At 58.9% G+C, this 16,883-nt stretch overlaps 1 protein-coding gene across 8 annotated transcripts in view; it reads left to right on the top strand.

The window, feature by feature from the left end:
* The window catches only part of ANKS1A (ankyrin repeat and sterile alpha motif domain containing 1A), a 179,415-nt gene extending 162,915 nt beyond the window's left edge, over nt 1–16,500 (top strand). For 3 of the 8 annotated variants that reach the window (XM_032409975.1, XM_032409972.1, XM_032409977.1), the window contains 10 exons: nt 3,630–3,728; nt 4,538–4,690; nt 4,803–4,910; nt 6,119–6,283; nt 7,663–7,788; nt 8,022–8,093; nt 8,272–8,358; nt 8,924–9,061; nt 10,649–10,819; nt 11,725–16,496. In XM_032409975.1, the coding sequence (XP_032265866.1) occupies nt 3,630–3,728; nt 4,538–4,690; nt 4,803–4,910; nt 6,119–6,283; nt 7,663–7,788; nt 8,022–8,093; nt 8,272–8,358; nt 8,924–9,061; nt 10,649–10,819; nt 11,725–11,844 (1,239 nt within the window). In that variant the 3' untranslated portion in view covers nt 11,845–16,496. Of the gene's footprint in view, nt 1–3,629; nt 3,729–4,537; nt 4,691–4,802; nt 4,911–6,118; nt 6,284–7,662; nt 7,789–8,021; nt 8,094–8,271; nt 8,359–8,923; nt 9,062–10,648; nt 10,820–11,724 lie in introns of all 8 variants that reach the window. The other 5 variants (XM_032409980.1, XM_032409979.1, XM_032409973.1 and 2 more) reach the window with 4 other exon arrangements.
* Nucleotides 16,501–16,883: the final 383 nt, after the last annotated feature.

Genomic DNA, 16,883 nt, shown 5'->3' with positions numbered 1-16,883 from the left:
AAGATGGTTCTAAAAGACAGTGGTCCCTTTCTCCCTTTAGTAAAGAGGGTGTGGAAACTTCCAGAATGTTTCTCACCTTTGAGGATTTGGAGCACCTTATAGTCCCCACACAAACTAATCCAAGAGGATGATGTGGCACATGCAGGAAATCAGGGGACCCTGCCTGCACCCAGCACACGCTCTGGCCACTGCCCACTTGGATTTTCCATCCCATCCTGTGTTTTTATTTTGTTTCCCGCTGCCTCTGTCTCCTCACAGCCGCATACGGTCCTCCTGACCGGGTAATGAAGGCCCTGTCTCCAGCTAGATCTGGGCTTCCTGCTTGTCAGCCCTCGGTTCAGCCTTAATGTTGCCTGGAAAGCTCGTGAAGGGTTGGGAGTAAATGTTGGGGCTACAGCAGGACTTGAGAAACTTGCTGAGGTGCACTGTTCAGTTCAGTGCAGGTCCGCACTCGTGTCCTCACCGTTGGGCAGAGTCCGTGCAGGTGGCCCTGCCTCTCTGCCTTCCCATCCGCATACCCTAGATTTGGGCCCAGGCGGACTGCAGGAGCTCCAGCTAGTGACTCTGGCAGGTAGGAGTGGCGCTCCTGAGAGGCGCCACTGAGAGGCTCGTGGAGTGGTACCCTCGGCACGGGGGGCCTTCTGCAGCCTGAGCAGAGAGGGCTTCCAGCCTGGCTTCAGAGCTCTCTCTGCCTGGGCTCCCTGGAGCTTAAGGCTTGGAAGGTGCCCTCTGTGGGGCAAAGGTTTTGTCACCACACACAGGCTCCGGGGAGGCTATACACCCGCATTCACTATAGCTCGGGTGCAGCGGTGAGGCCACCAGGTGATGGTCTGCATGAGCTGGCATGAGTTACTCACTTCTTCATCTGTAAAGTGGACGTAAGTAATCACACCTCAGTAGAATACAAAGTCCAGAAAGAGTCCCAGAAACAGGAATTTAGGACACATCATGGGTCATCTCAGTGGTAGGGAAAAGATAGCTCATTCAAGAAATGGACAACTTGCCACCTAGAAAAAAATTAACTGGATCCTAACCTTTAAACCTTACATAAAAAAAAAAAATCCAGCTAGATTAAAGATTTAATTGTAAAAAATGAAACTAAAATTACAGGAAGAGAATATGCAAGATTGTTTTTTTAAAAATCTTGGAGAGGGGAGGTCTTTCTAAGCCTGACAGAACTGAGGGAAGCTCTACAAGGTACAGACCAATACATTTCTGCACGAACAAGGCCAACGTGAAAGTCAAATGATGAACTGGAAAAACCAATTGTCTATTTATAGATATATAAAAGGTGTTAATTTTCTTACTTTATAATTTTTCCATATCAAATATAGAAAAGATCAGCACCTCTGTAGATAAACACACAAAGGTAAGGGGGTCATTCCTGGAAAAGGAGCTATGGATGCTCCCCACGCATCCTAGAGCATACGGACAGGAGCTCTGGGCCAAATCCTGGCCCCATGCTTACATATGTGACCCCCGTAAGTTATTCATGCTCTCTGGGCCTCAGCTTCCTGAGCTGTGAAGTGGGGGTAACAATAGTCCCTTTTATTAAGCGGGTTAGCAAGTGTCAAGCATGTGGAACATGGAATGGGGTGGTAATTGCTATGTACATACTTGATTGATAAAACCCGAGAAGACGCGGGAGTGCCCCAGTGAGTGGGATGCTCTTACGATAAGAAATGTGTGGTGATAAGCCCTGTTGCTGACAGTACGGGGAACCTAGCACTCCTGTCACTGACGGGAGTGTAAATACGTGTTAGACTCCTGAATGCGCATACCCTTTGACCAAGCAATCTCTCTTGATAACCGTCCTAGAGATGAAGCACATATGAGGGTATTCGTGCGGTATTGTTTGTAAAGTTGAAATGGGAAATAGTCCACCTTCAGTGGGGAACTGATTGAATAATTTGCAATATGTCCCTAACCCAGATGATCATGCAGCTTTGACAAAAAGAGGTGGGTCTACCTATACTGATATGGAGCAGTCTCCCAGATACAGGCATACCTCGTTTTATTGCACTTCGCTTTATTGCACTTTGAAGATACCACATTTTTTGCAAATTGAAGGTCTGTGGTAACCCTGCGTTGATCAGGTCTGTCAGCGCTATTTTCCCAGCACCATTTACTCATTTAACGTCTCTGTGTCATATTTTGGTGATTCTTGCAATATTCCAAATTTTTTCATTATTGTATATTTTTTTAAGATTTTATTTATTTGAAAGAGTGAGCGAGCCTGATGCAGGCCTTGATCCCAGGACCCCAGGATTATGACTTGAGCTGAAGGCATACAACCAACTGAGTCACCCAGGTGCTCCTCATTATTACATTTTTGTGGTGATCAGTGATTATAACTCACTGAAAGCTCAGATGGTGGTTAGCATTTTTTAGCAGTGTTTTGTAATTAAGGTATGTATGTTGTTTTTTTTAGACATAATGCTATTGCACACTTAATAGACCGCAGTATTGTGTAAGCATAACTTTGATATGCCCTAAGAAAGCAAAAAATTCATTTGACTCATTTTATTGCAATATTCCCTTTATTGCTGTGGTCTGCAACCGAACTCAGAGTATCTCCAAGGTATGCCTGTGTATTAAGTCATAAGAATAAGGTGTCGAACAACATGTACAAGAATTCCGTTTGTGGGGAAAGGAAGCCGGCTCCGGAGGGACATCCGGGAAAGCAATAAGTTGCCTCTGGGGGCACGCTGTGGCTGAAGGCGGGGCAGAACCTGTGAGTTTTCATGGATCATAATCTGATAAAACCTCCCAGGCAACACTCCTGTGAGGAATAAAACATCCTCATAGAGGTTGCGGGGCAGGGAGCAGCCAGATCTGAGCGCCACCACCAGACACGTGGCCTCGGCATGGTTTTGACCTGTGCGCCTCGTTTTCCTCATCCCTGAAACGAGGATGGAGAAAGACAGCCCACCGGGGTCAGGAGCGTGAAATGGGGTGGTCCGAGTCAAAGCCTCGGGCCCTGTCAGCAGCGGGCAGGTGTGCAGGAGGCGCCAGCCCCCCTCCTCCCCATCACGTTCAGTGGCCCAGCTCTGGCGCTCCCCAGCTCCCGGGCCGCCCAGAAGCCTGTTTCTGACGTTTCTGCTTTGAGACCCCTCTCCTCCTTGGGGTGAGTCTGGTTCCTTGGCTGCTTCCCTGACGTGGCTGCTTCGGCCTTCGAGTTAGGAAAGCAGGTCTGTGAGGAGGCTTGGGAGAGGCCCCCTGGGCTTCATCTCCGAGGTTGTGGAAGCTGCCCCCCAGAGAGGCGCACGCACTCAGAGCTGGGCTGGGGCTGGGGCTGGGGCCGGGGCTGGGCACGCCGCGCGCCCTGGGCCCCGTCAGCTCTCGTCCGCAGCACTGCCCTCTGCACATTCCAGAGCCCCGGCCCGGCCCAGCTCGCCCGGGGGCCACTCGGGCGGGAGTGGGCTGTCGGGGCAGACTCGTCTGCAGCTCCCCTCAGCCTCCTGCCTGCACGAGACCTCTCGGTGGCTGGCCCGGCCTGCACGAGGAGCCCGGGATCTCTGTCCCCCTCTGCCTCTAAGTAAAGGAGAAGAATCTGGTGAGGGGCCATGAGAGGCTGCTACCAGCCACCAGTTTGGGAGGGTGCTCACGTCAATCTCTTCTGCTGTCAGGGGTCTAACGTGATGGAAGAGCAAGACCTGCGGGAGATCGGCATCAGTGACCCACAGCACCGGCGGAAGCTGCTGCAGGCGGCGCGGTCCCTGCCCAAGGTGACCACTGACGGCTCTGCAGCCTCGGCCGAAGCCACGGCCCTCTCCCGACCCCACCTGGACCCGGAATAGGGAAGGAGCTTGGCTCCAAACAGGGCATGTAGATCACTGCAAGGTGTCTGCCCCACATCCTGGGGGACCCAGCAGGCAACACAGAGGCCTGTTTACTTTCTTGCCAAGTCCCGAGGCCCCAGAGAGTCAGCAGAGACTAGGGACAGTTGAGGACCCAGTCTAGGCTCCAGAGGGAGGCTCCAGGCCTCTGCCTAGCACAGGACCTGGTACCCACAGGCTTGACCTGTCACCCAGAGCCTCTTTGGGGTCTTCCCTGACTCACTGGAGACCAGGCCAACCTGCACCGACTTCCCCAGGAAGGCAGAGGGTTGTAGGCAGAGGAGGCATTTTTTCCCTGGGCAGCCAGGGGCTGGTAGCCCCAGCCTCTCCCCTTGACTCTGCCGGTGCTAATAAGTCCAGTGTACACTTGTTTGTTCCACTCACCCCAAGCTGGGGGAGCACGACCAAGTCCCAACAGTGAGGCCAATGCCCACTTCACAGGAACACACCATGTTGTCCCACTAAGTCCGTGACCTTGTCAGAGCTCAGTGGGAGCCCCTCTGTAAACCCTTCCTCCCCTCTAGCCATACCCACTAGGGCTGTCTTCCCCAGGCCTGGAGTGCTCTCCACCTCACAGATGGGGGTGCCGAGACCAGAGCAGTGGTAGAAAGGGCTGGGTGAAGGGAGGGGACGCTGGTCTCCTGGGCTTTAGTCCCAGGAGTGCTAAGATGTCAGTCCTGCCCCTTCTCGCCCCACAGGTGAAAGCTCTGGGCTATGACGGCAACAGCCCCCCATCAGTGCCCTCCTGGCTGGACTCCCTGGGGCTGCAGGACTACGTGCATTCCTTCCTGTCCAGTGGCTACAGCTCTATTGACACTGTGAAGAACCTCTGGGAACTGGAGCTTGTCAACGTGAGTGCGGCCTGTGCTTGGGCCTGGCCTGGCCCCCAAGGGTGCGGTCTGGGGGTGGGAGGGGAGCTGTGGGCGCCGGCATGGCCTGACTGCCCCCCCCGCCCCCGTCCAGGTCCTGAAGGTCCATCTCCTCGGCCATCGCAAGCGCATCATTGCCTCCCTCGCAGACAGGCCCTACGAGGAGCCGCCTCAGAAGCCCCCACGGTTTTCCCAGCTGAGAGTGAGTTGGGGAGGGATGGAAACGGATAGGTGTGCCCTTCATATTGCTAGGAATCAAAGAGAATTCTTGAGTCATTCTTTGGAAACAGCATGACCTCCGTAGTAGAGGCGGGAACTTTCCGTCCCCTCTTGTCGGGGCCATTCTGCCCCTGGGCCCAGTGTGTGAGAGGAGCATAGAGCAGGAGTTGTTGGGGCTGGTCATTTGTTGATTGTGTGCCTCCTGTCTACATCCGAGAAGCCTGACGGCGTCTATAATAAAGGGTCCAGTTTAAATATAAGTAGAAAGTAAAATGTCAGAAAAAGGAAAACAAATATCCGAATCCCAGCCGCTGTGGCAGAGCCGGGGGGCAGCGGGGCACAGTCTGATGTGAACCTGAGACAAAGCTCGGGATCCATGGCAGGACCTGAACCCTCCCCAAGTCTTCTGAAGTAAAAGCCCTGCAGCGAGATGGGTTCAAGAAGCTTCGACTTGACAACCTCACAGATGCTTTGTTGCTCAGGCTGGGTAATCCCTGACTGCAGGTTAGACTCGGGCCGAGCTGAGGTCTGGGACCAGCTCCGTTCCGAGCCTGCAAGCCTGAGCCCCTGACAAGCGCTGGGCTCGGAGCAGGGCCCCCCGCACTCCACCCGTTTTCAGCAGCCTCACCCAGAGGGCGTCATTCTATGCTGCCTTCACCCAGCAGCCCGGTCTGAGGGGCAAACGCACCACTGACTCTCAGTTACAGAAACCGCGGAGACGGGGCCTCAGGGTGCCGACTGGCAGCGCTGTATATTTTCTCAAGCAAGGGCTCTGGGTTTGGTCTTGTGCCCCAGGGAGCTGCGGTGAATTGTAACAGATGATTTGGTCTTTGATGAGTATGAAAGCAGGTTCCCAGCCCCCTGTAACTGTCCTTTCCCCCCCCGCGGCTCCAGGCCGAGGAGCGTTAGTGACGTGGGGGTGCCCGGGGTGCCCGTGGCGGTGGCGTGCCCGCAGGACTGGGTCGCCGGGGCTTCCTGGCTCCGGGAAGAGTTCGGTTGCTTTGATGGTACCTGGGCTGGGCTCCCGGGCCAGCGTGCCATCCATTCGGTGCCTGCTTGGTGTTGGCCCTTAGCTTCATGTCCATTCTCACTGATCCATCTGCCCTAACGTGCCCCAGGACTGGCTGACACCCACAATCCAGGGACTGGCCTCCTGGGTTCCAAGTGTTACTGGATTTCCCCCCACTACAGTGCCAAGACTTGCTCTCCCAGACATCGTCCCCACTGAGCCAGAACGACTCCTGCACCAGCCGCTCCGCTGACCTGCTGCTGCCTCCCGGGGACACGGGCAGGAGGCGGCACGACAGTCTTCATGACCCTGTGGCACCTTCTCGAGTGGAGCGCTTCAGAATCCAGGTGGGGCCGGAGGGGAGCTGTGAATGGGGGTCCCCAGAGCCCTTCACTGCCCCTGTGTCCCCTGAGGTGGAAGCTGGGGTGGGGGCAGCGGGGTAGGAAGCCACGAAAATCCAGGCGCCTGGATCAGCAGCAGGAGGAAGATACTGCCTCCTCCCCTCCCGGGTGGGGGGGGGCTCCCCTGCATCTTATGTGGCTCAGAAGTGCAGATCCACTGGCTCCTCTTTGACTGCAGCCTCTCCTTCCAGCCCCTCAGGCCACCAGCCCGGTTTCTGCCCCATCTCAGCCACTTCTTGGTCCCTCGTTTGCTTGCCCTGCCTGTTCCCCAGAGCGGCTTTCTGCCCTCCTTAACTCCACACCCAGCAGCCCAGCGTCGGGTGCGGCTGGGAGACACATCCAGCCGTGCCGCCTACCCTCCCAGAACCGCCAGCCTCTGCTGGGCCCTGGGCTGCCCTGAAGCCCTTGCCCTAGGCTCGCCCCAGCCCGCAGTCCTCACTCGCCTTCTCAGGGCCTTGTGTTCCGGGCTCCTGATGTATTCACCTGCCCTGCCTCCTGCCTCGCACCCGGATTCCAGGCTTTGTGTCTTGTCCCCCAAATTGGCCTACTGGACACAAGATCGGCACATGTCCCTCATCCCCCCCACCCCCAACCCCCACCCCCGGCCAAGGAGAACTTCAGTTTCACTGCTTTTTTTCTCTTGACTCACACTCCTCATCTCCAGCACCTGGGGATGTCCTTCACGTTTCCACAGGCACGGCCATGAATCTGACGAGATTTCAAAGCATGTTGTCCAGCCGTTTTAGTTGCTGCATATCAGAAGGCTTCCGCACGGTGCTGGGAGCGGAAGTCATAAATATTTCCTGACTCTTTTCTCGCTTCCCCATTCTTTGGACCAGTGCCCTAGTGAAGGCCCCCATCACCTGGCACCTGGATTTCAGTGGCCTCCTGCCCCTTTCCCCCAGCTCAGCTGCCGCCTCAGGGAACACTATAAAAGGTCTCCCTAGCACCGATACCTGCCCACCCCAGAATCAGATCCAGGGGCCCTGACAGGGATATGAGACTTGCAGGGATCTGACTCCTGCTCCCCACCCTTCATGCTTTGAGCTTGTTTTCCCCTCTCTGGTTTTATTCATTTCCTGTCTCCACCTCAGAGCCTTCCCGACCACGCCTGCCCTCAGGTGGCCCAGGCCCATGCCTCTCCACCTTTCCTCTGGCGTGGATAGGCCTCACCTCCGCCCCAGTGCACCCGCTTGGCTTTTTGTCTCCTGCCCTCCCCACTGCCCTTGAACCCCTGGGGCTGGCTTCTTTGCCCTTGGGTGTGCTGGAGCCCACGAGTTCGTCTGGAGTGGGCAAGCAGACCTGTGACTCCACGTGTTCTACAGGAAGAGCAGCGCGAAGCCAAACTGACCCTTCGGCCCCCCAGCCTGGCTGCTCCCTACGCCCCAGTGCAGAGTTGGCAACACCAGCCAGAGAAACTCATCTTCGAGTCCTGCGGTTATGAAGCCAACGTGAGTTGCCCCTGCGCTCCCAGCCTGGCCGGCCTCCCTGCCGCCCACCCCTCCCGGCCGGGTCCAGGCCTCCGGTGCTGTTCTCCACTCCCGAGGGGGAAGGGGGGCCTCCCAGCCAGGATCGGGGAAGGGAGTGAGGAGAGGAAACCATCTGATTATGGTCCCAAATCGGTTGGGTTGCCCTGCATGATAGCACAGGACGTCCTAAGCCCGCTTACTGCCTACTCCCTCAGTATCTGGGCTCCATGTTGATCAAAGATCTTCGAGGGACAGAATCCACACAGGACGCCTGTGCCAAGATGCGGGTAGGTTGTCTGCAGGGGGGGCGGCTGGCGGGGATGGGAGGCATCACCAGGGGCACCCGCTGCAGCCCCCGGGCCCTCCCACACCGTGTAAGGTCAGGCGGAGGCTGGGGCCTGTGGGATCCCAAAGGACTTGGCCTTGAGAAGGGGCATTCACAGTCCCACTTCTTGTTCCCCCTAGAAATCCACCGAGCACATGAAGAAGATCCCCACTATCATCCTGTCCATCACATACAAAGGTGTCAAGTTCATCGATGCCTCCAACAAGGTGTGCTTCTCACAACTCTGTTAGCGGGAGTGGACCCCTCTCCCCGCCGCTCACTCCCCAACCCCCCCGAGCTGCCTGCAGTGTCCGCAGCCCTCTTTATTCCTCTGTATTCCTACCCGCTTGGCCAGGGGCTTGCCGCTCAGCTGCCACACGTCCTGATCCCGGGCCCTGCCCTAGTGACAGGCGCCCCTGGTCTCCCTCAGCATGGGTTCCATCAGCCCTCTTACCTGCTCCCGGGCCCTTAGTGGTGTGATTCTCTTCACGAGCAAAGGACTCCCCCCACGCCCCGCACTTGGTAATGCCCCGCCCCGGAGGGCAGAGGGGCTGGAGAGCTCGTGGTCAGATGTGAACATCTGACGCCCTCCATTGCTGTGGTCGAGGGTGAGACCCCTAAACCTACCTTGGCAAGGTTAGACAGTGCTCCCACGCCCATCAAACAAACCGGAGAAGTAGCGGCCGTGGGCTCACGGCCTGGGCTGGGACAAAGATGGCGGTGGCGGGGATGGGGTAGACGGGCTGAGGTGGCCTTGGGGCCGAGAATCCCAGACCCTGCTTTCCCCGGCAGAACATCATTGCGGAGCACGAGATCCGGAACATTTCCTGTGCGGCCCAGGACCCGGAGGACCTCTGTACCTTTGCCTACATCACCAAGGACCTGCAGACCAGCCACCACTACTGCCATGTGTTCAGCACGGTGGATGTGGTGGGTGGGGCCCTGAGCTGGGCGCCGCAGGAGGGTGGCCTCGGTGCTGTGCTGTCCCGGCACGTGGGTGGCACCTGGCTCATGTCTGGTTCAGGCTGAGGCCCCAGCAGCCATTTGGGCCAGTCCCCCTTTTTTTTTATTGGTTTGTTTATTTGAGAGAGTGAGCGAGAGAGAGAACACAAGCAGGGGGAGTGGGAGAGGGAGAAGCTGACTCCCTGCTGAGCAGGGAGCCCGATGCGAGGCTCCATCCCAGGATCCTGGGATCATGACCTGAGCCGAAGGCAGACGCTTAACCGGTTGACTGAGCCACCCAGGCGCCCCCCGGGCCAGTCCCCTGTAGACAGTGATGAGACTGAAGCACAGAGAACGGGCGGCTCCTCTGCCGTTCTAGCCAGGGCTTCCCTCCCCCAGGCTGCTTGTCAACCCACCACCCCGTTCCCCACCCTCCAGGGGCCGTCTCCCTGAAATGCCCTCTACCTTGCTCTGGGGGGCAGCAGTGCCCTCCTGACAGGAGGCTGCCTTCTCCCACGTTCAGGCTCCGGCTGGGCCCACAGGGACAGCGGTGCAGCAGGGACTCCCCCTGCCCTGAGACAAGGCCCCGGGCCCTCTCCTCACCCCCAGGCTTCTGTCCAGATCCCTGCCGTCCTGGGACAGAGTAGCTACTTCCCCAATCTCTGGGGCTTCTGGAACACAGACGGCCAGGCATTCTCAGCCCCAGGAAATCGGTGCTTGCTCTGGGCCTGGCGTCAGACTCCTGGCTCTGCCACTTGCTAGCTGTGTGGTCTTAGAAAGTCACTCGCCCTGGCTCCTCCCCGGCTGAAAAGAGACTATAACAGGAGCAGCTGTGTGGGGTTTGTTTTGAAGGTTAAATGGGGTCATCTACCCCATACTCGTAGTTCCTGGCACTTTGAACTAGAGCTCCCATTTTCCACAGACAGTCACTTCTGCTGTAATACAACATACATGCTCCCAAAGATCAACATGCTACATAAAATGACGCAGTAAAAATTTTGTAGGGTTTCTGGGGAGATAGGGCTCGGGGCACCACACTCAAAAACTTGGTCAGTGACACATTAGAAAAGATAGGAACCTAACAAACACACTGGCGCCACTCTGTTCCCATGAAATGGTTAAGAAATCCAGAGCTGCGGCGGTCAGCCCGGCCCTCTCCCTTGAGAGAGACCTGGAGTGGACTTTTAGAAGGTGCGGGAAGGGGAACACAGAGGGCTGGGAGAGGAACAGTACCGCGGGGAGGGTGCGGGGGCCAGGCCGTCGGCCCCTGGGAAGCCGAGCTGCCAGGTCCCCTGGTGTTTCTGTCCACGACATTGTGCTGGGGAAACAAAATTTTGTGTGATGCTCAGATTGTTCCTAACGTCTCAGTCACCTTGGGACAAAGCAGTGTTTTGAAAACAAGTGTTCTGGCAGAACTGGCCGAACTTCTCTCGTCAGCTGTCCCGGTGCCCCACCCCCACCTGTGCTCAGGGACGTGAAGCCTGGGGGCGGGGTGGGGGGGGGCGGCGGTTTCGAGCCAAGGGCTGAGGTGGCTCCTCGGTCTCAGTGCTGAAGTCGTGCTCTGTCTCCTCCCAGAATCTGACCTACGAGATCATCCTGACGCTGGGGCAGGCGTTCGAGGTGGCCTATCAGCTGGCCCTGCAGGCCCAAAAGTCCCGGCCCCTGGGGGCCTCCGCCGCCGAGATGATCGAAACGAAGTCTTCCAAACCGGTGCCTAAGCCTCGGGTCGGCACGAGGAAGTCAGCAGTACGTGAACCCCCGGGCCTCGAGGGCGTGGGGTGGAGCGGGCGGCCGGAGGGGCTTCTCAGCCACAGGCAGCCGGCCCCTCGGATCGGGCCGCCAGCTCCTCTCCTGTCCCCCCGCCCCGGCCGCAGGCTGCGGCCCCCTCCCTCGCCAGGCGCCCCCGGGGCCGGCCCGCAGCGAGCCCCCAGTAACGCCACCCCGTGTCTGTGTCTGCTTTGCTCTGCGCCCCAGGTGCTGCCGCCCCCCGGTAGTCGCTGTTGTCACTGTCACACCTGCACCACCCATCGTCCTTCTTACCTACCGCTGCCGTCTGTTAGTCCTGGAGTCAAGGTCTTTACACCTCCTGCTGTCTGTGTGTCGGTCTCCCTGAAGTGACCGGGAGCTTTCTGAGACGCTAGTGGCCTCCCCCCCCCCCCCCCCCCCTGCGTGACATTCTTTCCTGAGCCGCCCTCCTGCCATCCCTGTCTGTGCTTTAGCTCTGTTTCTCTGTGTGTCCTCTCTGCCGAGGCCCGGGGTGTGCTCTCAGGTCCCGCCTGAGGGACCCGAGGCTTGGGGTTTCCCAGCCCCGCACCCCCTTGCTGCCGCCATGAACAGGTTTGGGGCTCAGAGCACGATGCTTGGGTCGGGCAAGGCTCCTTTACCTGAGCAGCTCTGAGAAACCCCTGGGAGAAGTCGCCCCTGAAGAGGCCTGGAGGTGGCCCTCCCACGATGCTCCGGGGAGGGCGCCACTCCTGCCACCCCAGCCCTAGGGGGCTTGCTCTCTGAGAACAAGGGCCTCCGCTCATGTCCCTCATGCTGGCACGATGCCAGCATGGCCCCGGGCAGGAAGAAGGGACAGCTGGGCCCTGCTGCCCCCCCCGCCGGGTGCGGCGCTCCCTCTCTGACCCCTCACCCTTCTTCCTTGGCAGCTGGACCCGCCCGATACGGACCCGGATGCCCAGTCCCATGCCAGCGTCTCCTGGGTGGTGGACCCTAAACCAGACTCTAAGCGGAGCCTCAGCACCAAGTATGAGACCACTATCTTCTAACCGCTCACCCCCTGTCTCCACTAGTCTCACTGTGCCTTGCCGTCCGACCTCTGCTCTTCTCAGCTCTCCTTCCGGCTGCTGACGCCAAGGCCCCAGCCCCGGAGGGGCCCTGCTCCCCCCGCCCCCCCGGCAGCAGCTCTAGACACCACACGCACAGCTTGTACCCACCACCACCGGACACTGTGAAGTCCCCGCCTTGGGCGAGGACAGCTTGGCGGGGGAGGGGGGTGAGTTGCCTTTGAGGTGGGCACCAGGAAGCCTCAGCGGGCAGGCACTGTGAGTCCTGGGGGCGGGGGGCCCAGTCTGCGAGCAGTCCACCAGTGAGCGCCCCTCTGCCCAGGCCGGGCTCTCTGCTCTCCTCCCGCCTTCTGTGCCGAGCCGCAGCTGGGCGCCGCCGCCTAGAGCGAACCATCTTTTTGCACCTTTCCTGACACAACCAACCACTGTGACCACCTGGTGCCAGAATCCCCTCGCAGTCCGCTCACGGCCGGCCTGCGGCCCCGTCCCTCCCTCCTGCGAGAGCCCGAGCTCCGCGCCGTGGCTCGCCTGGGGCCAGACTGCGTTCCGGGAGGGCCCAGGGGCCCCGGGCGCGGGCCTGACTCGGCAGCGTGGAGCCCTGAGCGTCCGAACCCCCGCGGGCTGGCTTCCCTCGGCAGGCCTCTTGGTCCCCGGAGGAATGGGATGGCCTGTGTGTGTGTGCGTGCGTGTGTGTGTGCGTGTGTGTGCGCGCGCGCGCGCGCGTGTGTGTGTGTGTGTGTGTGTGTGTGTGTGTGTGTGTGTGGTCGGCCCCTCCTGCCTTGTCGCACGGCTGGCTCTGGAGTCTAGCTCACCGAGGAGGAAGGCCTTTGTGGGGACCCAGCGAGAGGGAGGCCTGTGCGCTGCACGCACGCACCTTCTTCCCTCACAGGACCCAGCCGCTCGAGGACAGGGACCCGGACCAAGCAACTCCCCTTGTCCTCCCGGGACTTCCTGTTACTGCTCCGCAGTGGGGGGGTCAGAGATAGTCAGCCCCGCTCAGCCTCGAGTCCCCTGAGAGGGGAGGCTGTGGATCGTGGAGCGGAGGCTTTGAAGAAGCCCCCCGGTCTCCGGGGCGGGCCGGTCAGCTCAGGTGGCGGGAGACAGGAAAGCGCGGTGCCAGGAGGACGCGCCGCCAGCACAGCGTAGGCTGGTAGAGAAGCCTAGAGAAGCCTAGAGAAGCCGGGAGCTCGCGGCGGTTCCTGGAGAGGCGGAGGCCAAGGTGCTAAAGCGGGCTGGGCGCCCCTGCCCGCCTGCCTGTCCTGGTGCCTTCCGAGCCACGAGCCACGGCGCTCAGGGGAGGCTGTGAGGGACCTTCCTTCGCTTCCGTGCTTCCTTTCAGTTTCCTCCACCCTGTGCGGGGCCCTGTGGTTAACCCTTTCCTCCCCCCGTTGTGTTTGCTTCTGCCAAGCTGAGCCACCGAGGAACCGACTGTGCTGCAGAAACACAGACGTGGGGAGCACAGGCTCCCACCGCCACGGCCCCCACCACCACCGCCGCCGCCACCACTGTGTCACCTGCAGCTTCGAAGACCCAGGCCTGGCCTCTGCCGGGAGCAGCTCCGTGGGGCTGCTCGGCCTGGACCTGCCGCCACCAGGTCTTACAGAGTGAGCCGCACTCCAGGCCTCGAGCAGATGAGACTGGAACTCCAGAGAGTCAAGAAGTGACTTGTCCAGAAGACATTTTTTAATAGAAAAAAAATTTTTTTCTAGAAAACGAATTTTTAAGACTCGGCTCAAACCTCTAGGTTAAACTGCCAATCTTCAGACAGACGGCCACGGGATCGGAGGACGGGGGCGCCCCAGAGCGGCTCCCAGGCCGGCCGGCGCCGCCTTCTGCCCCCGGGATGGGCTGTTGGCGCCGTCCGGGAGGCTGTAGAGGGGGGGCAGTGGCCTGGGGGTGAACGGAAAGCAGGCCCAGGTGGGTTTGTTCGAGTCTGCCTTTCAAACCCAACCAAGTCAGTTGCTGTTCCTTATGAACCGCACAACTTCTTGTCCCCGTCCGGAGCCGGACGCTGCCTCTGCAGTAAGAACAGGCCCCAGACGCACCTGGCAGAAGCAGAGACTCCCGGTCCGTGTCTGGGCTTCCAAATGTGAAGGTCCGGGGGCCAGACGGAGCTGAGCGAGCCGTGCCCGGGGCCATGAAGTCGGGGCCGCTCCTCAGCGCCCGAGCCCGCGGTGGCCAGGGCGCCGGGCCCCGCACTCTCTGGCGACCTCAGACTGCCTGGGTTCAGTCAGAAAGGAGAAAAAGCAGCTTTGTTTCGGGCATTAATGGGTAGGTCGGCTAAGACGGCTACCTGCCAATTTGTGATTTGTCTAATCAGGTCTGTGTGACTAGGACTCGCTTTGATTCTCTGAATTATTGGTTTGACTGTTGTATTTTCAGCTGCTGGATTCATCCCTGGCTCCAGGTGTAGAGAAGGCTAAAGAAGGGGACAGTTGATTCGGTTCTCCCCCAGTGTGGCCTTCAGGGCAGACTGGGGTCCTGGCGCACCACTACCACTTAAGGCCTCCTGCTGGCTTGCTTCGCTTGTTGACTTGGACTCTTGCTCTGTGCTCCTGAGGGTGGTAGAAGCAGACAGGGTAATTCCTGTGAGGCCGAGAGGCAGAGCCGGCTGCACTGCTGGCCCAGTACCTTCCAGAGTAGGGAGCAGAGAGGAGCCCTTCCTCCCGGGGGTAATTCAGCAGACCTCATGCTTTGCCGGCACAGGGCGGGCTGCCCCCAGGACCCACGTGCCAGGCTTCGGAGGGACTTCTTTCCCAGCAAAGGCTGTGAATCGGAATTCCCTGCGGGTTCCGTGCACAGAGAGTGCTCTCGGGCACACTCCCCACCCCGGTGGTGGCCAGAAACAGAAAGCCCGGCCCCGTCCTCCCGCTGCCTCGAAGCTGGGCCCCAGGGGCGGCACCTCCTCTGGAGCAGGGGCAGGGAACCCTCCACTTTCCGGTACTAAACAAGGACCTCAATGCTTGAAGTCTGGTTTCGCTTCCTGCTTCTCCCAAGGCCCGGGAGCCTCCCGTCAGCTCCCGCCACGCATGTTCTGTTCCCCCCGCCCCCAACCACTACCACCCCACTGGCCCGCGAGAATTGACCAGGGAACCGGAGGGGTGGGCGCCGTTCCCTCCCCTGCGGAGGGCCTGGCCTCAGCTAAGTGCGCCTCTCCTCTCTGGAGGCAGCAGGTCCAAAAAGCAAACTGTAGACACTACGATGAGCTGTTCGAGCCGTCTTTTTGTTTTTAAATCACACGTAGGTGTTTCCTCCCCTTGAAGCTGCTATATCTTTATTTATTCAGGGTGTTGTCATATTGGAAAGCCTTAGCTAGTCCTCTCTGGCTCTGGGTTTGCTTTTGAGATTGGTTTATTTCCGAATAGTTGAGAAGGGTAGGGACTGGATCTTTCTTTCCTTTTTACTTCTCCTCCGGGGCAGGTACTCTCTCTCCCCTCGAAAGGGGCGGTGTAACTTCAAGGACAGGCTTCGAGCGGAAAAGCCCCCGCTTCTGCACCTGCGTTCGGCGGCAGGGTCTGAGCTGTGCAGGGCCCCCCGGGCAGGACTTGTGAGGGAGTCAGTACCTTCCCCGGCCCCAGCCCCCAGCTTCTCTGCTCGCCGCTCTGAGCCATAGGACCCCTCCTGCCGGGCTCCGCGTCTGCCAGACTCCACACGCCTCCTGGGTCTCTAGCCTCAGAGTCTGGCGGGCGTTCCTCGAGAAGCCTCTGGCCGAGCAGGCACCATGGTGGTGGCCGCCGCTCCCACAGTCGGACGCTCGTCTGTCCTCGGCCCGCCTGCGAGAGGCCCAGGCCTGCGGCATGACCGTCACAAGCAGCTCGCAAAAGTATTGTTGCTAACGGGGTGGCAACGGGACTGAATTGTAATAAAAATGTTATTTAATCTTTGTCTCTGTATTTTGATACTTGAATGAATTCCCCTTTTATTTTACTGTACATATAATTGTTAATCTGTCCGATTTTGTCCGAATTACAAACATCTTGTGGTACCAAACATAACGAATCTGCGCAACAATGTGGACTGACCTCACGACACGAGAGAGAGTGTAAATATTCCTGGGCTTCCAGCTTCGGTTTGGTTATTTTCATAACTGTACAACCTAGAACAGACGGAATTAATAAATGAGAAGCAACATGAAACCAGCCTTCCTTTTTGGGAGTTTTTGAATTGGAAAGCTTCTTGACGGTTCTCTGGCAGCAGCGCAGGCCCGGGCTGTAGGCTGTAGGCCGGCTCCGGGTCGCTGACGGGGGTCCCGCGCTGTCAGGGACGAGTGTGGGGATGCCGCTCTGTCTGGCGCGCTGCCAGCGGGAAGCTGCCAGCGATCGTCCATCCGTCCACCCCATCTAGTTGCAAGGCCTCTGTGCTTCAGCTTCCCCTCCTTAGAACATCTCCTCCGAATCCCAAGCAGGGGCCACGTTCTGGTTATGGATCCTCTGCATCCTTGTCTGGGCTTGTCGACCCGCAAACATTTATTGACTGTCTGTACAAGGCAGTGTTGGAGGACCGAGAGCTGTGGAAGAGGAGCGTCCCCCGCAAGGAACTTCCTTTGATTGTGGCGATTACGTCTGAGACGTGCACAACTGGCTACCGACCCAAAGCCACGCTGAGGCCACGCCGGGCGGGAGCGTCCAAAGGCACACGGTGCTCCTGGAGCTGAGGGGGGACAGGGAAGGAGGGGCTGGTGCCTGGGCCGGTATTGAAAGGGGAGGGCTTGGAAAGGCACGAACGGTACTACGAACCCCTTCACTGACGGCATCTGGGCTCCAAAGCCTGCTAGCAGCTCTCCAGGCATCCGTCTTGTTCGCTCTGAGAAAGCAGCCAAGGCTCAGAAAGGTTACCACGCCTTCCCAGGGCCAGCTGGAGAGGACCTAAGAAACCATGCCCTCCAGTGGCTTCCAGCCGCCTCAGAGGCCCTGGTCCCATGCCTGCCTCCACCCCAACTGCCTAGCACTGAACACTTACAAAGACTTAGAGAGAGAGAATATGGGGGGGGAGGGGCAGAGAGGGAGAGAGAATCTCAAGCA

This window comes from Phoca vitulina, unplaced genomic scaffold (assembly GCF_004348235.1).
Source record: "Phoca vitulina isolate PV1807 unplaced genomic scaffold, GSC_HSeal_1.0 scaffold11, whole genome shotgun sequence".
NCBI classification, from domain to species: domain Eukaryota; kingdom Metazoa; phylum Chordata; class Mammalia; order Carnivora; family Phocidae; genus Phoca; species Phoca vitulina.
Note: the sequence above shows the minus strand (reverse complement) of the source record. Positions and strands in the feature narration are given on the sequence as shown.